Here is a 21,856-nt window from a genome sequence, read left to right on the forward strand (position 1 = left end):
AAGGTGGCTGTGCACGATGGCTCATGCCTGTAATCTCAACACTTTGGAGGCCAAGGCGGGTGGATCATGAGGTCAGGAGTTCAAGACCAGCCTGACCAAGATGGTGAAACCCCATCTCTACTAAAAACACAAAAATTAGCCAGGCATGTTGGTGGGCACCTGTAATCCCAGCTACTTGGGAGGCTGAGGCAGAGAATTACACGAACCCGGGAGACAGAGCTTGCAGTGAGCTGAGATCATGCCACTACATTCCAGCCTGGGCGACAGAGCAAGACTCCGCCTCAAAAAAAAAAAAAAAAGGGAAAATTAGTAGGGTGACATATAAGCAACTGACCTATTTACTTTAAAATGGTAATGTTTGTTGGTCACATCATTGGGAGATTTGAGGGCTGTAGGGGGATAACAGGGTGGGCACTGAGGTCATCTTTTATTCTGAGATAAGAGGTCTTTGATGATACCTTGAAAGTGTGGGCATCTCTAGTCTGGATTAAGAGTGAAATAGTGGAGTCAAGAGATAATATTATAAAGTTTGTCAAAGGCAGAATGACAGGCTTTTTAAGAGTGTATTTGGGAGACAGGGAGAATGTGAGGCCCTCTTTTTTGTATGTTCTTGATTTTGTATAAAAAGCATATGTTATTTCTATAATAAAAGATACTAAGTTATTAACATGTAAAAATTATTTAGTATTTTGAAATAGTATATTTTGAAAGAATAATGTGGCATCATGATGGTAATGTTGGGATTTCAAGTCAAGAACTTTGGAAGAGGTTTAATATGAAAATTCCTTTCTGAAGCCAGAGTATTTAAAGATCACAGGGTTAGCTTTTCCCAATACAGTAAAAATCTTTATTGATAAGGCCCATCACTTCTAAGAAAGACTCTCACAGCTCTTTGACAGTGCTCACTTTGGAGGAGTGGAAAGACTCAATGGGATTCCAGATTCATCTGAAAATACTTTTATTCAATTTCTCCTTCCTCGTGACCAACCAATAATTCATCAAGGTAGGTTAGCATCACTTTTTTGACATCACAGAGTAGATATGGATAATAAATCAAATCCCAGTCATAATATGTATGAGAATATCTTATATCTTAAAAAGTACTTTATAGATATGTAATCAGAGTGTTATCATATTTAATTTTAGTTTCAAAATCAGGGGCCATTGGTCTCATAGATATTATGGTGTTTTATATCTTCTGGTTTCTGTAAAGTTAAAACTGGATTCATTTTTTTCCAGAATAAGATGACAATTTGTGCTGAGTTACTTACATATTCTCCCTGATAGTCTGAGTATTCACACTGAAACAGCTGGCCTGAGTAGTATAGCCTAGTATCCGGGTAGAATTCCCTTATCAGTAAAATGAAAATCACTCTGTTATATATATTTATTAAAATTTTGTTTAAGAGGCTACCTGGCCCTTTTCTATTACTGATACCATAGTGAAATTGAAAAGATACATCTGTGGTGAGATGGAGTCCTCTCCACTAAATTAGTAGCTAGCATCAGGATATTAAAGAGGTCTTTTTAGAGTATACTCAGGTATGAGTATTTTAAATGTCACAGGAAGATGGATGTGATGTGCTTTTATCCTATTTATTTTTTGTTTAGAATTTTCTCCTTGGTTTCAGGTGAAAATCTCCGAAAAATTTTTTAACAAAACATTATTGAAGGATTGAAAAATAACTATTTTCATAATATATGTATCAGAGTTCCCCAAAACACTTTTGAGAAAATGTCATAGCAAAAATATCTCCAAATTTTATGTTTTTATAATGGAAGAGATAAGTTAATACTATAAAAATGCATCCTCAAAATTGAGCTTTCAAAAATGCTGTTGACATAGTGCAGTTTTTACTCTAATAATCCAAATTAGACTATCTTATATTAGATAATATTAATAAAACTTTGCTTCTTAGGAGAGCACAGTGATAAGAAACTATAGAAAATCTAGAATGGATATCTGATTTATGTGGATCAGTACATCTACAAATACTCTTTCTTAAAGTTGTTTTGAGTTCAGCGTCCCAGTTGGAAACATAATAGAGAACATTTACAAAATATTACCTGAAGAAAAGGATATAAAATCTAGGTAGTTAGAAGTATGTCTATACAAAAGTATAGTCTATACAGAAGTATACAAAATACAGTTTAAAGAAATAAGGCACAGTACTTTTTTTGGTTGTCCTATGTCTGTTTCTCTTTATATACTCGTTAAACTCTATGTTAACATATTTATGAAATTTCTGAAAAAGAAATACAATTGACACAGTGGAAGTAGAACTAGGTCAATCTTAAAGACATCAACCACAATTTCACATTACATTTGGACTTCTATGTACAAAATTACCCAGAATACTTAGGCTGTGTTTCATTTATTTGTCCTTTGGGGAGACAGTGGAAAGCTGGAGTGACATTTTGACCATCTACTAATTTCATGGGAGGTGTATTTTTAAAATATCTGAAACTAGATATCCATCAAATACTGGACTGTAATAACTGTGAAGATAAAGGGTGTTTGTTTCTGAGAGTACACTTGTGAGGCTTTTTACTATGTGTAATTTCAAATTAGGGAAAGTTTAAGAGGGAGTATAGAGTGTGCCTATGTCTATTTTCTTTTCTCTTTTATTTCCCACATCTTCTCATATTTCTAACTCTGGAGGAAGCTGGGTGCTAGACTATATAGGGAGATAGGATTGAAATATGACAAATGTATCTTTGTACCCTTATAAGTTAATTCTGGTCTTTTAAATTTGGCATAGTCATTTTTTTTCTCTAGGATACTGGTTTCTAACATGGTTAGCACAAAATAAAGTTTGATTTTTACCCACCTCCTGATTTTTCTTTCTGAAGCCAGCTCCTGCTTTGTCCTTCAGAACTGTCTCCCAATTGCCTAGCACTCTTGTCATTACTAAGAATTTTCAGCTTATTAGTCTCTTCATGCCATTCCTAGTCTACCCTTAACATTTCTCTGCCCTCTAATTGGGATATTGTGTAAAGATTATCTTAACTCTGAGTTAGAAGCCTTTCTGGACTATCTTACAATAACTGATAATGTTGTAACCCCCCAAATATGTATAATCTGTCCCCCTGCCTATCATGCTTTTATTTCCCTGAATTGTAATTGCCAGATTCATTTGTTGGTATTCGCCTTTTCACTCTAAGTTTTAAGATGTCAGGAGATTTGTCTATTGCTGTCAATATTGAATATCTAGTGGCTAATATTTTGTCTGGTACACAGTAGATCTTCAATAAATGGTGTGTGAATAAAGCATGGGCCACTCCTTGCTTCCCTGCTTAGAAACCTTGCTACTATTAGACCTGACCCTTGGAAGGAGCATTAACATACAATGACTCATTAAAATAACAACAACAGTAACAACAACTAAGCTCACCATATCATTTGGGATGAGAACATAGGTCAACATAGTGACTTTAGTACTCGTTGAATACTGAGGAGCTTCTTTATACATAAAAATATTTCTGCATGTCAGTTTAATTCCATAGAATTTCATTAACCTAAGAAAGTCTTTTAAAGAACCACCTTCTTTCTTTCACTCGGACATATAGATGATCAGCTTCCTCTATGGGTAGCTATAGATTTTAATCACACAGATAAGTTTGATGGTGTCCAGTTTTTATTTAGACTCTTTGCTACCTCTTTTATCAATATGCAATCCATGTCACCTAAACTATATTAAATAATTTTGTTCTCTTGAACTACATTATACAATTTATAAAGTAGAACTCCTAAGAACCCAAGATTTGCAATAGATTACATGTCAGTCAACAAAGCTAAGCATTATCAGCTCACAATGACATCTGACTCTCTAAGCTGTTGGTGTTGATGTGGTGTTCTGAGTTTCCAGTGCCTATAGTGTCAGTAATCACAAGGATAGAAATGTTGAAGACAAGTTTCTGTCTCCTCAAACTTCACTTTTTATGCAGATGTACCTGCTAAGATTGAGTTACTGTGCATGATAAGTGTAATCGGAGAGTTGGCAAGCAGGTTAAATATGATTGACCATTCTATATTTTCCTATAATGGGACTGAGAAAGAGAAGAGCTTTGTAGATTGGGAATGTGAAGTAGATGCATGGAAATAATTGCAGAAAAATTCTTTTAAAAGTCCCTAGCCTTACATCTACTTGGAACTTGATGTATATTCTTATTTTAAAGGTTTTATTTATAAGAATGTGCATAGGGTTTCCTTTTTTGATAAACTAGTGTTCTTTGTCTTTGGCAAATAAGTAGTAACTGCAATTTGACAAATAAAGACTCTGTATTCCCATTTTCTGATGCAAAACTGAGATAGGAATATTATAAAAGAACATACTGATGGGGAGAGTTAGAATATAATAGGATCAATTAATGAATCTAATGTACTATTGATGGATTTTTCCCTCTCCAGAAAATCACCTATTAGTTATTGTTGTGAGTTATGGCATGCTTATAAAGTTCCTGTTATTATTTCTCTTGGTATTGAGTCATTTGTTTTTTTTTTCTCTATGTTATTATTTTTGTTATAGTTAATATGCATTCATATGAACTATATGAATATATATTCATATATATTCATTCATATATTCGTTCATATATATATATTCATATAGTTCATATGTTTTCTTGGGGAAAAATACTGAAATACTTCTCTGAGACTCCAAATATATAAAATTGGAATGTTAACGCTGAACTCAAAAAGAAATTTCATGAGGATCACATAAATTGGGTTGTAATTATGTAATATACACATTTATATGTAATATATATTACATTATACTACAGAAAGAGATGTGTAGGCCTGCCTATCAGCATACCTGTCATATTGTAAGATAGCAAATGTTCATTTTCCCACACCCCTTCTTTAGATCTGAAGTAGATTTCCTAAGAGCACAGCAAATTGTTAATCTGGCACATATTCACAGTTTAGTGAATGTTTCCTTCTTTTCTTCCTTTCCTTTTTCCTTCCTTCCTAATCTGTAATCTTTCTACTCAAGTAAATATAAATGCATGTTTATCCAAATATAATATGTTAATAATATGTTTATTATTTTCTATGCATGCATGTGTCAACAAAATGTCTCAAGAGTTGCATTGTCACTTTAGGACCGACCCCGGACTGTGGCACACATAATCCACTGGAAGGAAACCCTCATTCCCTTTAGCCTCACACAGTTATTTTTGTTGTGTTTTTTTTTGTTGTTGTTTTTTCATTGCAGTCACTTAATTCCTCTTGATTTGTGTGGAAAAGATGTTGTTTGTAGAAAGAAATGAATATTTTGTTTTCTACTTTTTATATACATTTTCTATATGCCATATCCGTGGTTAGAAGAAATTTTTTTACACTCAATGATTTGAATTGACTTGTTAGCATGATATATTTATATTAATTCATACATTTTATATGTAAATTTTTAAAAAATCTTGATAAAGTAAGTGATTTAATATGAAATTTCTATACTAGAATTTTGTTTCATTGATTGATTTACTAAGACATACGGATAGGAAGGTAAGAACTTTAAAGTTATTTTGGAGACATGATTTCTTGTTTTTTATTGAATAGATGATTCTTCTCTGCAACCATTATTAAAGAGATGTTTACTAGAGGTATCTGACCTGAATCCCAGTTCTGATAATGAATTTCAATTTTGTATCGTATTCTTTTGAAAGACCATTTGGGTATGCTTAGCTATATTGCTTTAATAATGATACCTCTATTGGTTTAAGAACTATTTCTGTCTTTACCAGCTTTGAGTCTAGTACCACAAATGACAGGGAGGTTATTTTATTACACCCTGAATCTCTCAATGTAAGGATTAGGAGGGTTAATTTATGTCCCAAGCTCACTCCATTATTTGTTCCAGAGGCTGGTAAACATTACAAAGGAGTATCACAATTGGATTTTGAATCAATAACTTCAGACACTGAACCATATATTTTAATGGGAAGCTGCATTTTCCTTACAATGGTCAAGTAATACTATTAGTTTCTTGGCGATATAGTAGAGTTAGAAAAGATAAATATAAACATACAAAGTACTGTGAGGTCTCCAAATGTTATAGTTCATCCTTCTAAAAGGCTTACTAAGGTCAACCACAATTCTTTTTGCTATGCTTTGTTACTCTGGGCCACTTCACAATAATTTCAAAATTATGTATGATACTAGCTTTGAATGTATTACTTATTTGAACTCTTCAGTTTGCTCCTAGAAAAAGTCCTATTGACATATCTGTGAGGTATTTACACCCTTAGTTGGTATTTGCTCTCTGACACATTTCAAAAACGAGCTAGGAGCCTTCTGAGATGTATATACAGTGAACTAGAATAGGTAAATTCAAATCTCTGTAGGCTTGTCTATTTTTAGTATGAACAAAAAGGAATCATGTTCTATTTCATATGATGTCTTCTCACTTGAGAATTCTAAATGCATACTACTCAATTCATGCGCCTCCTGTGTATATTGTAAATGAAATGTTTAGGCCAAATTTTGGAAATAACCTATATTCTGCTGTAATATTCTTTTTAAAAGTTTTTTCTCTTAATAATTTTTCTTAGAATTTGATATATGTTTTATGACTACTAATATTAACTCTGGTTTTGCACTTTGCTCCTCTGTAAAAATAATATTTTTATTTTCCTTTAGAGGAATAACATAAAACTAGGCCATGGACACTCTTAACACTCAAGTCCTTACTTTTCAAATGAACAGATAAAAGCAGTCACTATTGTGTGGCAACTGGAGTCAGTTCTGTCTTTTCCCAGAACTCCATGATACTCATTGTAGCCGTTTCTAGACATGGCATTCCAATACAATGCTGTAGCTCTCCCAAGCAGCGACCTAGTTATCTGTGCATTCGTTAGAGTAAAATGATATAGAAGCGAAGCTGTAGTGAAAATATTAGCATTTGAAAAAGAAGATCATTGTAGTCTTTTCTGTTTAATTGATTGCAAAATATCCTTTTGGGATCCTTAAATATAGTAATATATAATGGTAGTAATATATAATATATATAATATATAATAGAGTAAATATAATGGTGACAACCATATTCTTCACAAACATTTTTACTTATTTGCTATAATGTCTTGGGAAATTTGAGGAAAAAGATTGGATAAAAGAAAATATAGCCACAATTTAGTTACTATTCATTACTCCCTATTTCCTAGAAAATCAGCATTGTGATGAAGCCCAAGATACTATGAATGGCGACATATATAATTAGAATTATTTCCTCATATTTTTGATGGCGGTGAGATATGTTGTTGAGATTTTTTTCACTCCTTAATACATGTATACTTTTAAACATTTTAGTTGTTTTTATTGTTTGCTTTATTAGTTTCTGGCACATTTTGGATTTTTCATCTAAAACGTTAATCTCTAAAATTTTAAGATTATCCTTTATAGTTATTGGAACATCTTGTAAGAGTTAATGTGGATAGTTCATTAAGTTGGTTCTCCTCCTTGTAAAGATATATAGACATTTTGTCGGTGCTAGATAAACCTTTTTGAAATTCACTTCTCGTTTTCTCTTTGAGTTTGAAATAGGGGTCACATAACAGTTATCCATGTTTTATGCATAGAAATAATTTATGGTAACTAAATATGCCTTTTTTTGTTTGTTTGTTTGTTTGTTTTGTTTTGTTTTGAGATGGAGTCTCGCTCTGTTGCCAGGGTGGCATGCAGTGGTGTGATCTTGGCTCACTGCAACCTCCGCCTCCCAGGTTCAAGCGATTCTCCTGCCTCAGGCTTTCGAGTAGCTGGGACTACAGGCATGCGCCACCACACCCAGCTAATTTTTGTATATTTAGTAGAGACGGAGTTTCGCTATGTTGGCCTGGATGATCTCCATCTCTTGACTTTGTGATCCGCCCACCTTAACCTCCCAAAGTGTTGGGATTACAGGCTTGAGCCACCACACCCAGCCTAAATATGCCTCTTAATTTAGCCAGTCTAAGGATAGTATTAGGCTATTTTCTGCAGATATAGTGAATAAGATCAATATTATACTTGAAGCAAGCTTTTACATCAAAGTTGTGATAAGCATTTTAGACCAAGAAAAAAACCTTGTAGTTTTTCTAAGCATTATCATTTTGTGAAAATGTGAATGATTAGGACTGGTACTTTACCAAATCACACAGTAAACATGTATTTGTGAAAACATTGATAAAGAAAGTAAACCAGAATACAATCTAGTAGAATATAAGTTTTAGATGGTAGAGAATTTGTCCTATTTCTCTTTTTCTCATGACTAATAGCCATACAATAAATGTTTATTGAATATAAACAAAAGATAATTAAATGAATAAACTAAGGAATTATTTTAAACTTATGCTTGTTTGTGTGTAGTTTTACTGAAAATTTTTTTGTCTAATTAGAATAAAAACTTTAGCACTAAAATAAGTATGAAATGGCTAGTATATGTACCATAAATCTATTTCATTTCTTTCTTGGTGAAATGGTTAGCATATGTCTGCCAACCTGTTGCTGCTTAGCGTTACTGACAATTATATACATTATAAATTATATATTTGGTCTCGCACTGTTTTTATATATTTTTGTATTCAATTGGGCATGCTTATTGTTAGAAAATCTTAATTTTGTTTTGTAGTATAAATTATAAAGTATGTAATTCTTCAAAAATTATTTTTGTGCCAAAGTGTTTTTCTCCATACAAGGTGAACAGATTAGGTGGCATTCATACAGCTATAAACTTTAGAGTTGTATTTGTTATAGGTAAAGTTCTGTTTTGCAACAAGAGCATTCAAATCGTATCACAAAATCGTAAGTTAAATGCTTTGAGTACTTTGACCAATACTTAGTTTTATGTGAGGATTAAGAGGTAACAGAGAGTATGAAACACCCTTCTCATTGAAGCAGGTGTCTTTTCTCTCTCACTGGAAATTTATATTAAAATTTAATCAGAAAAGTAAGTTCATGATTTGCCTTGAGCATCTGTATATTTTTGGTTGTAACAAAAATACTTCATTTTAGTGCTCACTGCTAGATGTCTATTGAGAATGCATATTTCATACCAAATTTTAAAAGAAATATGTAGATTAAAATGAATTCTCAGTGCTATGATATGTTTGTGATACTTCTTCAGGCACATAGGTTTCAAAGAAACATACAAGGTACATGCTTAAGTTGTTGCTGACCTACACTATGCCTGCGTCCTAATAGGTTGTATTTCAGCTCCTATATTTTTGACAAATAGCTGAGCTCTGTAAAGCTCTGTTTGTGGTGCTGAAACCTCTCATGATATATGAGCATGTCTGGCTGATAAATTCTAATGTCAGCCTCTGTGTGATAGTGATTCATCAGGTTGTAAAATTTGTGTTTGGGAAACACGTTGAATTAGCAAGTTTCATGTTTTGGTTGTGTTAAAATTAACTCAATTTGTCCTTTTGTTTTAAGAAGTTCATAACAATTGCCTTCTACACTGTCAAAAACAGCTAGGATTTAATTGGAAACTGTCAATGCTATCACAAAAGAAATGTCTAATATTAAGAAATAAATTGATATGACTACAGTGCTGGAAATGTTTATAGGCCAGTGCGATGTTGATATTATGCAGAAAGCCATTGTAAGAAAAGTTAAAAGTTGCTTATGAGCAGACACAATAGCAATTAACATGAAAGCTTTGTAACTTTGAGAGATAAACAATTTGCCTATAAAAACTGTGATATTGTCTCAGAATGTTTGCTTTGTACAAAAATACTTCTGTTTTTTCAGGACTGTGGGAGTTTGTTTGTAAAAATGATTGAAATCCTCAAAAATCTTAATTCTCTTTTTTTAAGTGAAATCCTTATATTCCCTATATAAGATTTTTAAATAACTACCAATGTACTTGGCACTTCAATTGAACGATTTGTAATCTTTTAAGCTGTGGGTTTCAGATGCCTTAAATATATTCTTAGAGGACTGGACTAAAAAATTAAATTGTCAATTTTTTCTTTTACTTTAAAATAGTTTTAGAAGCTTTTCCTTTAGTTAACATCATTCCTCTTAAATTTTTGGCAAACTCTGGAAGTATCTGAATTATGTCATTTTTATATTGGGGTGAGCTAAATAAAAGAAATTTCAGAAAGTTGAACCTGTTAAACTTCTACTACTAATCCTATATGTTTTAGGGTGTAATTCTAAAATCTTAGTCTTGGACTGAAACATGCTGTTTCCTTGCCATGTTTCAATATAGTAAATTATTAAGTTATTTGCTTGTTATTTCAGTGAATCTCCTTAACTGTTTTGAATCAGAGAGAGATTTGAAAATTATACCTAGAGCATAAGTCATAATGAAATTTGGCAATAGTTTCTGCAAAGTAAGCAGCCTAGACCAGGCATGGTGGGTCATGCCTGTAATCCCAATACTTTGGGACACTGAGGTGGGTGGATCATAAGGCCAGGAGTTCAAGACCAGCTTGGCCAGTGTGGCAAAACTTTGTCTCTACTAAAAATACAAAAATTAGCCGGAGATTAAGTCGCATGCCTATAATGCCAGCTACTTGGGAGGTTGAGGCAGGAGAATTGCTTGAACCTGGGAAGTGGATGCTGCAGTGAGTCGAGGTTTTGCCACTGCACTCCTGCCTGAGCAACAGAGGGAGACTCCGTCTCAAAAAAAAAAGAAAAAAAAGAAGCAAGCAGCCTAAAACTAAGCTACTGCTAATAATTAAAATAAGACTTTAGGTTGCTCAGATACTGAATTTATATTGTCTCAACCTAATAATTTAATCTACTCCAAAAGCTACTTGTTAAAATCCTTAAGTGAATACATAATTTCCTAGAGTTTCTATCAATAGTTAAAGGGTTAAATACAAATTATGATTGCCATTTGATATTGATTAAATGCTTTCTGAAATCCATATTTGAGACTTTATAAAAATGTAGGCAGTCCCATCACCCAAGAAAAATGCCTTACTCTTAGCATTCCAAATTTCATTATAGAAAAACACCTTTTAAAAACTTCATCATTTAAATGATATCTGATCAGATGATATTTCCCAGAAATTACTCTTTATTTAGAAACAAAACAAGACAAAAGCAATTGATTTTAATCCAAAATGTATTTTTCCTTATAAAAGAGGTCCACATACTCACTGTGTCTACTCTACAGAATTTGTCCATTTTATTACACCACGTGTCAAGTTTATCTGGTCACTGCAAAAACTCGTGGCTAATATGTGTAATACAACACAGGAGGAAGTATTGCTCAGTTCAACTACTCTTATATACTTAAAAAAAATACAGAAATGTTTTTGTCCACTTTAACTGTAGTCCAGACATAAAAGTTACATGAAAGTTTTAGAAAATGGAGTTATTTTATTTGGTTGCCACAGTACCCCTTGAAGCCAGTTACTTAAAATGCTGACGTTGTACATATTTCCACTGGTCAGGAGCAGCATTGGTGAAGCTTAAACTTTTCTCTCGAAAGTAATCTTTCTTTACGTTGTTTTTTGTTTGTTTTGTTTGTTTTGTTTTTAGCACAGCTGAAGTCTTTAGCTTTTTTTTGTTCGTTTTTGGAGTAGGTTTAGTTGGTGGTTTTTACGACATTTGTTGGTAAACCTATAACAGTTGCTTTTACTTTCAGTGATGTACTTTTTTCTTTTCCTGCTTCCCAGAGATTTATCAGAGGAGGATAAAGCTCACCTAATGCAAAAGTTGGTTTCTGTAAGTAATTCCTCACATAGCTATGTCCACCATGACAGTTCATTTCTTGAGAGAGGCAGCTGATAAGACATATCACACCAATAATCCCCAGAAGGCCTCCAAGACAGGCCATAAGTGTTGTGGTATTACTCTTTTCATACTGTTTTTGATCAGGGTCCAAACCTTTGGTGGTGACATTTACACATTTTTTTCTGTTTTTCTGATAGATGGTGGGAATATCAATACAAATTTTATACTCAGTTGATGGGTTCAGATGAGTAAGATTATATACCTTGACATCAGATGGTATTCGAGCACTTTGTGCAGCATAAGAATTTTCAGTCTTGACAAAGGCTGTCCATTTAACACTAGATTTAAGAATTTTAGAACTTGCTTTCCAGGACACCAAAACTGAATTGGCCTGAATCTCTCTTATTTTAATATTCAAAGAGCCATTGTTATCCTGTGGAAAAGATCCATCCACTTTGATCATAACAGACTTCAAGTCAGCGCCAACTAGGTTAGTTGCTATACAAGTATATAAACCCCCTTCTTTGGGAGTTATGCCATTTATTTCTAGTGTTCCTTCAGAATGGACATAGAAATTTTCTGTTAGGGTATTAGGCAAGAGTTTTTGACCAGAAGGTGTTATCCAGTAGATTTCAGGCTGTGGTTCTGCAGTAGCTCTACAGTGTAAGGAAACATAACTCCCAGCTTCTACATTTAGATTAGAAGGAAAGCTCTCAGGAGCTATAAGAGGGAGACAAATTTCCATCATGTCCCTGAAATGCACTTGCCGAACATTCTGACCTTGGAATTCAGGTGGGTCCACACAAAACAGTGAATCTGGCTCCATAAATCGAATGTTGGTTTTGTTCATATTAATCCAACGGATGACACAGTCACACCTGATGGGGTTACTGTGTATGCTGATTTCCTTGAGGTTTGGCAGAGACTCAATGGTACCATGGTACAGGGCACTGAGGGCATTGCTGTTCAGCATGAGTGATTCCAGCTTGGGGAGTCTGAAAAATGCATTGGGGTGAATGTAAGACAATCTGGGGTTGTTAGTAGCTTCTATTTTTCTTAAATCTGGCAGGTTATCCACAGCAAGACTATCGATGGAAATCAACTCAGGCATATTGTTTATCCCCAACTCTTTTAAGTGTAGCATATTGCTAAAATCACCCCTTCGTATTCTATTAATAGGATTTTTATTTAGATCCAAAAATTTGAGATTTACAACTTTTTGAAGAGCAACATGGGGTACTTTAATAAGCCTGTTGTCATAAAAGGAGATGCTTTCTAAGTTTTCAAGTCCAACCAAGGCATTATCTGGTATTTCTGTGAGGTTTATACCAGCTATGACCAGGCTGCGAAGATTGATAAGAGGCTTAAAGTTCATGTCTTTGATTCTGATAATTGGATTTTCCCCAATCATCAGAATCTCTAGATTTGGAAGAGCATCGAACCACTTACTGTTGATCATCTGCAATCTATTTGAATTGAGATGAAGTCGAAGAAGATTATGTAGGCCAATAAAGGCTCCAGGTGAAATTGCAGAAAGCAAGTTGTGATTAATATAGAGTTCTTGTAAGTTGCTCAGTTCTGACAGACATTTTTCAGGCAGTTCAGTAAGTTTGTTTTCCTCTAGGTACACAGAAAGGAGCTGAGGCATCTTTTTTACATTAATATTGGTGACTGAAGATAAATTGTTTTGAGATAAATCCAGGCCAGTAAGGTTTACTGGAAAGTCTGTGGAGTATTCAATTTTTGCAATATTGTTAGTCTGCAGGAGCAGAATCTGTGTGTTAGCAGGCAATCTGGCTGGGAAAGTTGAAAGACCTAAATCATTACAGTCCACTGTAGATGCTTCCATATAAATGGATCTGGGTGTAAACCAAGGCCTGATTTCACACGTACATAACTGTGGACAATCCACTTTTTTATCTACAGCTTTTACTAGTGTAGTGATAGCTAGGCCAAGTAGCACATGAATTTGGAGTGGCATGTCCTTCATCTTAGCTTTCTTCTTCAGAAATGTAATGGGCCCTTAAGGATTCCACAGTCAGTACTAGTAAGTTCAATAGGAGCTGATTGATAAGGAAGATACTTGCATTTGTCAAATGATGAATGCCATAGAACCACAAAGTTTTTCTTCACTGAAATAAGTGCCAGTGCCACAACTGCATTGTCCAAAAATGTCATGCATATTGGAGAAGAGAAGGTTACTATTTTCTTAATGATATAATATTGATGTACTTTTTGAAGGTGGAGTATGTATAGATGGTCATAGGAGATTGAGTAATTCATTTATTTAGAAGTATAATATTCAAATCCCATGCTTGTTCAGTATTTGCAGGAATAGCAGCATGATGCTAAATGTAATAAAATGAAATATGAAAGAAAAAAGAGAACAATAATTAGTACAAATGAAAAATATCATAATTAATATCTATTAACTAATTATAATTATTTCATGTATAAATTATATTTTTAGAGTTTAAGTACTTCAGTATGTCTTGGTGACTTTATCATTTTCATGACTGTCCTTGATAATTCTTGGCCCAGACATTGGGCAGGCTGAGAAACTTAATCTTTAAAAGGCTAAAGATTTATTATTTTAATGAATATGTTTCCAGAAGTTTTCTGTTATTTCAAATATTTACTTATTTATACCTTGTAATTTTATTCATTATATTTTCATTAGCTTTGAAATTTAGTTATAGGGAAAAAAGGAAAATAACTTTTAAGTTTTTTAACTATTGATGGCTTTATTTTTTTTGCTTGTTAGAGAGGCAAAATAAAAAGCCAATAAATAAGTAATACTGTTCACTTACAACCTAATGAGTTAGACTGTGATTCAACAGGCTCCCAGGAGACAGGATTTAGAGACAAAAATTATAAAATGTTAAGTAAGCTAGATGTAGTGGTATTAGCTGTTTCCCATTTTCATTCATACTCCTCTCCATAGTCTCCTTTGCATAAAGTGACTTGAGTTTTGCAGTCTTCAGAGAAGATTAAGTTTAACTTGCTGTAGATATACCTGTATGTTATCATTCTTAACTAAAGTTCAGAAGATTAACATGTGGCTGTTTTATTTTTCCCTGAGAATAACTTACCTTCCATTACTAACAATGAAAAAACAGTATTATTACATCACTGATATGGTTTGGCTGTGTCCCCGCCCAAATCTCATCTTGAATTGTAGCTCCGATAATTCCCATGTGTTGTGGGAGGGACCTGGTGGGACATAATTAAATCGTGGGGGCAGTTTCCCCCATGCTTGTGATAGTGAAATAAGTGTCACGAGATCTGATGTTTTTATAGGGGAAACCCCTTTTGCTTGAGTCTCATTCTCTCTTGCCTGCCTCCATGTAAGATGTGCCTTTTGCCACCTGCCATGATTGTGAGGCCTTCCCAGCCAGGTGGAGCTGTGAGTCCATTAAACATGTTTTTCTTTGTATTACTCAGTCTTGGATATATCTCTATTAGTAGCATTAGAATGGACTAATGCAATCAGTAACACAAAGACCTAGATATTTTTCTTTTAAATGGATACCAGTGTCTTTGAAATATAATCATTTCCAACACCAAGTTGCAAATTTGATATGTGGGGATCCTTCTTTTTCTCTATGTTTACCTCACCATCTGCCATTTTCCTGCAGGGAACCTTCTTCCTATTGATAGAGCTATGGTTGCATTACTCTGCCTGGAATAGTTCTTTCTTTGTTTTAAATTACTTTTTACTGTCTTTTCAAACCTTAGGTCAAGAATCTCCCCTCTGGGAAGTCTTTCATACAAGACTTTCATATAACGCCTCCCTCCAGATGTACTTAGCTGCCCCTCCACAGTGGTCCCATGGCTGCAGCACTTGCCTCTGTCAAGCATTTCCTTGATCCTTTCTTTCAACAGTCACTAATCTCCTTGAGAGCATGAGGCCTGCCTGACTTTGCATCCCATCTTCTGGGCATTATCATTATAATATAGTATATGTTCAAGAAATGTTTCGAATGAAACAATAAATTAATTTTATTAATAGAATCATTTATGCATCCTTTTACATATTAAGCAATTCAATCTGCTTAATTTCTAATTTCAGTAAATCTGTCTGTTTTAATGTGTGTAAGTATATACTAACATCATATTTGTGTTACATATATTACTAAAATCCAGAGATTAAAATTCAGGCTACTACAAAGGAATGTTAGACTTTAAGAGAAAAGTTAATCTATTATATCTGTGCTTTATTCTTTAATTTATCTGGTCAACATTTATTGAGCACTTTCTACATGCTGATTATTGTGTTAATAGCTAGAGTGAAAAAAGATGATTTAGATATGGTTGATTCCTTTAGTAAACTTTCAGTCTGGAGGGGAAACAGAAGTAAACAGATGGTTACAATTCCATATGCATGCTCATTTGGAAGCATATACCCCTCCGAATAAAACGAAAATAGAAAATAGAAATCTATTGCCGCTTTATGTCCAGAATGAAAGAAAAACCTAGGTACAAAGTCCAGTTGTATTGCTGTATGTTTCCATAAATCACTTAGCTGAGAATGGAGAAGCCATTACTTCTATCAATTAATTGGTTAGGTCTGCTTTCTTCAGCAGAGCAGAGAGGTACCTATATTCTTCTTTAGGTTAACTAGAGGTTCGGAAATATTAAAGATGAAGCATTCTTTCTGGGGGAGTCTTAATATAATATCTCTTTTTGTTTTGAAATTATCCTGGTGAGTGTCTTAGAATCAACTCAAATGTCTATCAATGACAGACTCGATTAAGAAAATGTGGCACATATACACCATGGAATACTATGCAGCCATAAAAAAGGATGAGTTTGTGTCCTTTGTAGGGACATGGATGCAGCTGGAAACCATCATTCTCAGCAAACTATCGCAAGAACAGAAAACCAAACACTGCATGTTCTCACTCATAGGTGGGAATTGAACAATGAGAACACTTGGACACAGGAAGGGGAACATCACACACCGGGGCCTGTCGTGGGGTGGGGGGACAGGGGAGGGATAGCATTAGGAGAGATACCTAATGTAAATGATGAGTTAATGGGGGCAGCACACCAACATGGCACATGTATACATATGTAACAAACCTGCACGTTGTGCACATATACCCTAGAACTTAAAGCATAATAAAAAAAAATTATGTTTGCGTTTAATTAGAAAGTATTTTCTTACTTCATCATTTACATGGCCATATGCTAGAAACAACCACATTTTGAATTAGATTTATTCTGAAAGCTGTTGAAAGTGAGGGTGTTTATAGTGGTGAGCATATTCAAATGTTGTTTCTCCTGGTCTGTAGGAAGCGATAGTATGGGAAACACAATAGAGAATATAGAAATTTATCCTTTCTTTAGCATAATATTGACTTTTTCTTTTGTCTGTGGAAATGAATATGATATTTCACTAATATGCTATTTAGTATGGGTTATTTGCAGGATAATAAGTAAGTAATAATTGTATCTTCTTAGTGCTTTATAGTTTTCAAAGCCTTTTCTTATTCATTATTAATTTAATATTAATGAACTTGTGAGATAGGTTGGTGACGTACTTTAATCTCCATTTTTTAATGTAAGGTTATTGAGACCCATCTGCCTGATATCACACAACAAATAAATGGTGGGGTGGGATTAAAACGTAGTTTAGGCCGTTAAAATCAAACAATTGTAATAATTCTCATATCTTATATATCCAATTCCTGTGGACACTTACAATTTGAGATTTCTTTACTGTGAAAATACCAGTTGTTTCTTGGTATAATTATATGTGGACGCTTTTATAAATAAAGCTACTTTTCCTTAGTAAGGAGATCTTCATTATCTGTTTTTCATCATTTATGAAATAGTGATTCAACACCTACCTTTTGGCAGGCATTATCGTAGACACTGGAAAGTCAGCAATAAATAAGATAAAATATCTGCTCACCAAGTTTTCAGTGATCAAAGGAGTAAATAGCTAAGGACAATGATGCATAGTAGATTTGATTTACAATAAAAACATGTGCAATGCTCTGTGGATGTACAAAGGAGAGAATGCTTAATTCTGTTCCTCCAAAAGGAGCAACATGAATGTTCTATGGCCTTTTGTGATACTTATACAAAATCAACCGGGGTATAATGAGGATATGTGGATAAGAAGATTTAAAATCCACTGTCTTTTAGATGAGTTTTTTATAATGCTAAAGCTTAAGAACGAAGTGTGCCTTCTTCTTTGCACCTCATTATGTGTATTACAAAGACTACAGAATCTGAGGAAAAGAAACATTTTGATACTTAAGTTGAAAAATTGGTGAAGACAAAAATTGCCATGGGTACATTAAAACCTAGTTTTTCCTTTTCTTTTATAGCAAATTACTAGCTAAGTTCCTTTGTATAAAGAACTTAAATTCTGTTCTCCCATTATCTGACTTCATATTCCCTTGTAAGACTTGATCTTTCTTCAGTTTTAATTGAAAGTTCCATATCCCGAAGGTATTGTTGAATTATACTAACTGCATCCCTATAAAAGACTGTTCTATTTTCCTTGGGAAATATTTCTCTTCCAGTTTTTCGAAATGAATTATTTGAATTTATATGACAACTTTCAGGAAATGGATAATGGTAACTATTTAGAATAGTTTAATGAATGCTATCCTTAAAAACTGATGTTAATGAGAAATTGATTTAAGGAAAGAAAATTTGTTTTGCATTAAGAAACGTGGGCCAGGTTTACTGGATGATTTTGTAACTGGGGACAGGATACCTCACTTTCTGGTACCTCAGATTATTGATCTCTATAATTTAGAAATTTGGCTGCATGAGCTCTAAGATTCTTTCACATTCCGAACTTATGTGATACTATTCTGTGAACATCAAAGATTTTTTTCCAAAGGTGTCTAACAATTGAATGTGTGTAAACTCACTTATCTGAATTTAACCTTTGTTTTTTAAATTTATTACAAGTTTATATTCAATACTTTAGTTCCATGCCATTAACAAATTATAATCAGTGAATTTTAGTCATTATGGGGCTTTTAATAAAGACTATCAAATTAGTTACCTGCCATTATTTCTATTTTATCTTTTTATCTACACAGTAGTAAACAAACGAGAGAGTTACTTTAGTCATTAGATTAAGGCAAACTGGAAGTAAATTGCCTCGATTAGAGCACTTGATCTAAATTCAGATGTGAATTCAAATTCCTTCATTTTGCCTCTAAAGCTCAGTCTTAACCACTAAGTTCTACTTTCTGTCAAATGTTTCTTTTTAAAATAGCACTACACATCTTGGTATCTTTTCAGAAAGGTGTTTCCTCCAACTGTATGGGTGTACTGCCTTTTCTGTTATTGTCGTCGGGTGTTTCTCTTCCTTTGGTCATAAAGTTTTACTCAGACAAAATTATAAAGCAGTTGAATATTGTGGAAGGAATAAAATAAAAACTGTTTTCTAAGCCTAGTTTTGCTATGTGAGAGTAATCATATTGCTCTCTGAATCTTAGTTTCTCACAAAATGTGCACTAAATTTTCACTGTTGTTTTCAAGTTGATGTTAATGTCCTGTGAAATTGTAGAGATTTTGCATGGGGTTGCCATTAAGAGAATTTGTTTATTAGAGAAAAATTATTTTTGTTATTGTTCAAAATTTATGTAGTAAAATGTATGTCATGTCCACCCATATATTTAATGGATGCTATCTTTTAGAGTGTTTTTAGAGTGGATTCTGATGTTTTCAGATTCTCAAATCTGATATTTTGAGATTTTCAAACTGGCAAAGATCCTCATTATTATTATTATTATTGAAATAGCTATAGGTTTTTTTTAACGGAGGGGCAATTTGATATTATTTTATGTCCTTGTCATGTTTAAGAACTTTTATTTTTACCCAGCAAGCATTAATGCAGATCATAAACAAATCATGTGCTGTTTCAATATCCAGCCCATGATATAGGGCTCAGATGGTCCTTTAGATGACAATAAAGGCCTTGTAATAAAGTTCTCTCAGAGAAACCAATAGTAACTTAAATAGCACAATTTTCTCTCCTAAGTCTCAAGATATGCTTTGGGCAGATTTGAGAGAATCTTGGATGTTTTATCTTTTTTCTTCTCTTGTTTTTAGAATTTGAGGCTTGTGCTACATGGGGATAGTTTTCTTTAAACAATAATTCCAGCCAGGTGTGGTGGCTCATGCCTGTAAGCCCAGCATTTTGGGAGGCTGAGGTGGGTGGGTCACCTAAGGCCAGGAGTTTGAAACCAGCCTGGCCAACATAGTGAAACCCAGTCTCTAGTAAAAATACAAAAATTAGCCAGGTGTGGTGGTGCACATCTCTAGTCCCAGATACTTGGGAGGCTGAGGCATGAGAACTGCTTGAACCTGGAAGGCGGCGGCTGCAGTGAGCCCAGATCGCGCCAGCTACACTCTAGCCTGAGCAACAGAGTGTGAGTCTGTCTAAAATACATATATATATATATATAAAAATAATTGCAAATGTGTCATCCTAATACATCAAATTTATGGAATCTAGTTATAGTACAGCTATAATTTAGAAAGGGTAGTTTACAGTATAGAAATCTCTCTTTATAATTTTCTTTTACAGAGCGGGGAATGAAATCTTAATCACAGGAGTATTTCACATTTGGGTAGTCATTTCTGTGTACTCATAAATTACCAGCTTGTCATGATACTGTCATTTTTTATTATGAAAATTCTGATATGTTATTCTTAATTATTGATTTTGCTCAACTGAGTACTTCATTAATAGCATTATTTGTGAAGTTAACTTTTGTACATGATTAGTTAAACAAATGATAATTTTAAGCCATAACTTGTCTCTTGATGCTTATAAGTTTTCTTATAAGCATCACTCCATATACTGAGGAATTCTAATTTACAATATGGCATAACAGTACATTATTCAATATTGTTTGAAAGCCAATGGATTTTGATTGCCTGATTTGCTTTTTTAACTTTTCTTCTATGAATACCTTGTTATTTAGCATTTATGCAGTCCCAAGTGTAGGTCTCTCTGGGAAAAGCACTCATTTATTCACTATCCTTAATAATCACTCATCTTAGATTGAAGCATAATCATCTTGTTTTCCAAGTTGGGAAATAGTAAATAGGAAAGTTTGCTTCAGGTTATGATTAAACTAGAGATCTCAATTTGGGTGATGCCTCTCTGTTAAGTTATCAGCACTTCAACAGTAGGGTATTGTGTAAGTATGCAGACCTGGGAGTTAGGAGGAGACCTTGTGACCTTTACTGACTTCGTTTCTAAAATAAAAATTATCTTCAAATTCTATCATTATATAATTTTTGTAGTAACCTTAAATATTCTCAAAACAGTTTCAATATATTTATTTTCTTTTTTGGTGGCGGGGAGATTGAGATGGAGTCTCGCCCTGTTGCCCAGGCTGGAGTGCAATGGCGCCATCTCGGCTCATTCACCGCACCCTCCACCTCCCGGGTTCAAATGATTCTCCTGCCTCAGCCTCCCGAGTAGCTGGGATTACAGGCACCTGCCACCACACCCAGCAAATTTTTATATTTTTAGTAGAGATGGGGTTTTACAGTGTTGGCCAGGCTGGTCTCCAACTCCTGACCTCGTGATCTGCCGTCCTTGAACTCCCAAAGTGCTGGGAATACAGATGTGAGCCACTGCACCCAGCCAATATATTTCTTTGTACAAACTTAATACTGTGTACTTGGATGGATACTGATAGAATTTACTCAGATATTTTATGATATTTTTAGGTTTTCATGTTTATTCACGTTTTATGTGTCTCAAACTAGGGCATAGAGATAGACAAGTGCTAATTTCACTCGCATCAGAAATAGTCTATAAAAAGATTCTTAGGACCTGTACAAATTCATGAAAATTTTGAAGAATTTGAAAAATTTCTATGTCAGGAGTAATTTATTTATGCTTGTAAGAGAAATCATTGTTTTCCTGGCAAAAATGTGTGTGTATGTGTGTGTGTGTGTAGATTTGTGTGTATGTGTACGCTGAGAGACTTCAGTTCTGTTCAGAAAATTTTGAATGTGATTGACTAAATTTATGCATTAAATTTTCCCATTTTGTCCAATCTTTATTTCTATCAATAGATGTTTTGAGGGATTTAATTAGACCTTAATTTGTATTTTACAATTTCACATAAATTGAGAGGAAAAGTCTGCCCAATTGAGAGGAAAAGTCTGCCCAAATATGCTTTC

The 21,856-nt window shown here is 33.8% G+C and overlaps 2 protein-coding genes across 9 annotated transcripts in view; one reads left to right on the forward strand and one right to left on the reverse strand.

Moving 5' to 3' along the window:
- Positions 1 to 21,856, forward strand: part of IMMP2L (inner mitochondrial membrane peptidase subunit 2) — a 926,645-nt gene that overhangs the window by 452,924 nt on the left and 451,865 nt on the right. The gene's annotated exons all lie outside the window — the stretch shown is intronic.
- LRRN3 (leucine rich repeat neuronal 3) overlaps positions 10,995 to 21,856 on the reverse strand; it is a 34,950-nt gene continuing 24,088 nt past the window's right edge. The window contains exon 2 of the mRNA XM_033194420.1: positions 10,995 to 14,022. Coding sequence (XP_033050311.1) covers positions 11,526 to 13,664 — 2,139 coding nt within the window. The 5' untranslated portion in view covers positions 13,665 to 14,022 and the 3' untranslated portion in view covers positions 10,995 to 11,525. The remainder of the gene's footprint in view (positions 14,023 to 21,856) is intronic.

The sequence above is a fragment of the Trachypithecus francoisi genome, unplaced genomic scaffold, assembly GCF_009764315.1.
Source record: "Trachypithecus francoisi isolate TF-2019V2 unplaced genomic scaffold, Tfra_2.0 Lachesis_group4, whole genome shotgun sequence".
Classification (NCBI taxonomy): Eukaryota; Metazoa; Chordata; class Mammalia; order Primates; family Cercopithecidae; genus Trachypithecus; species Trachypithecus francoisi.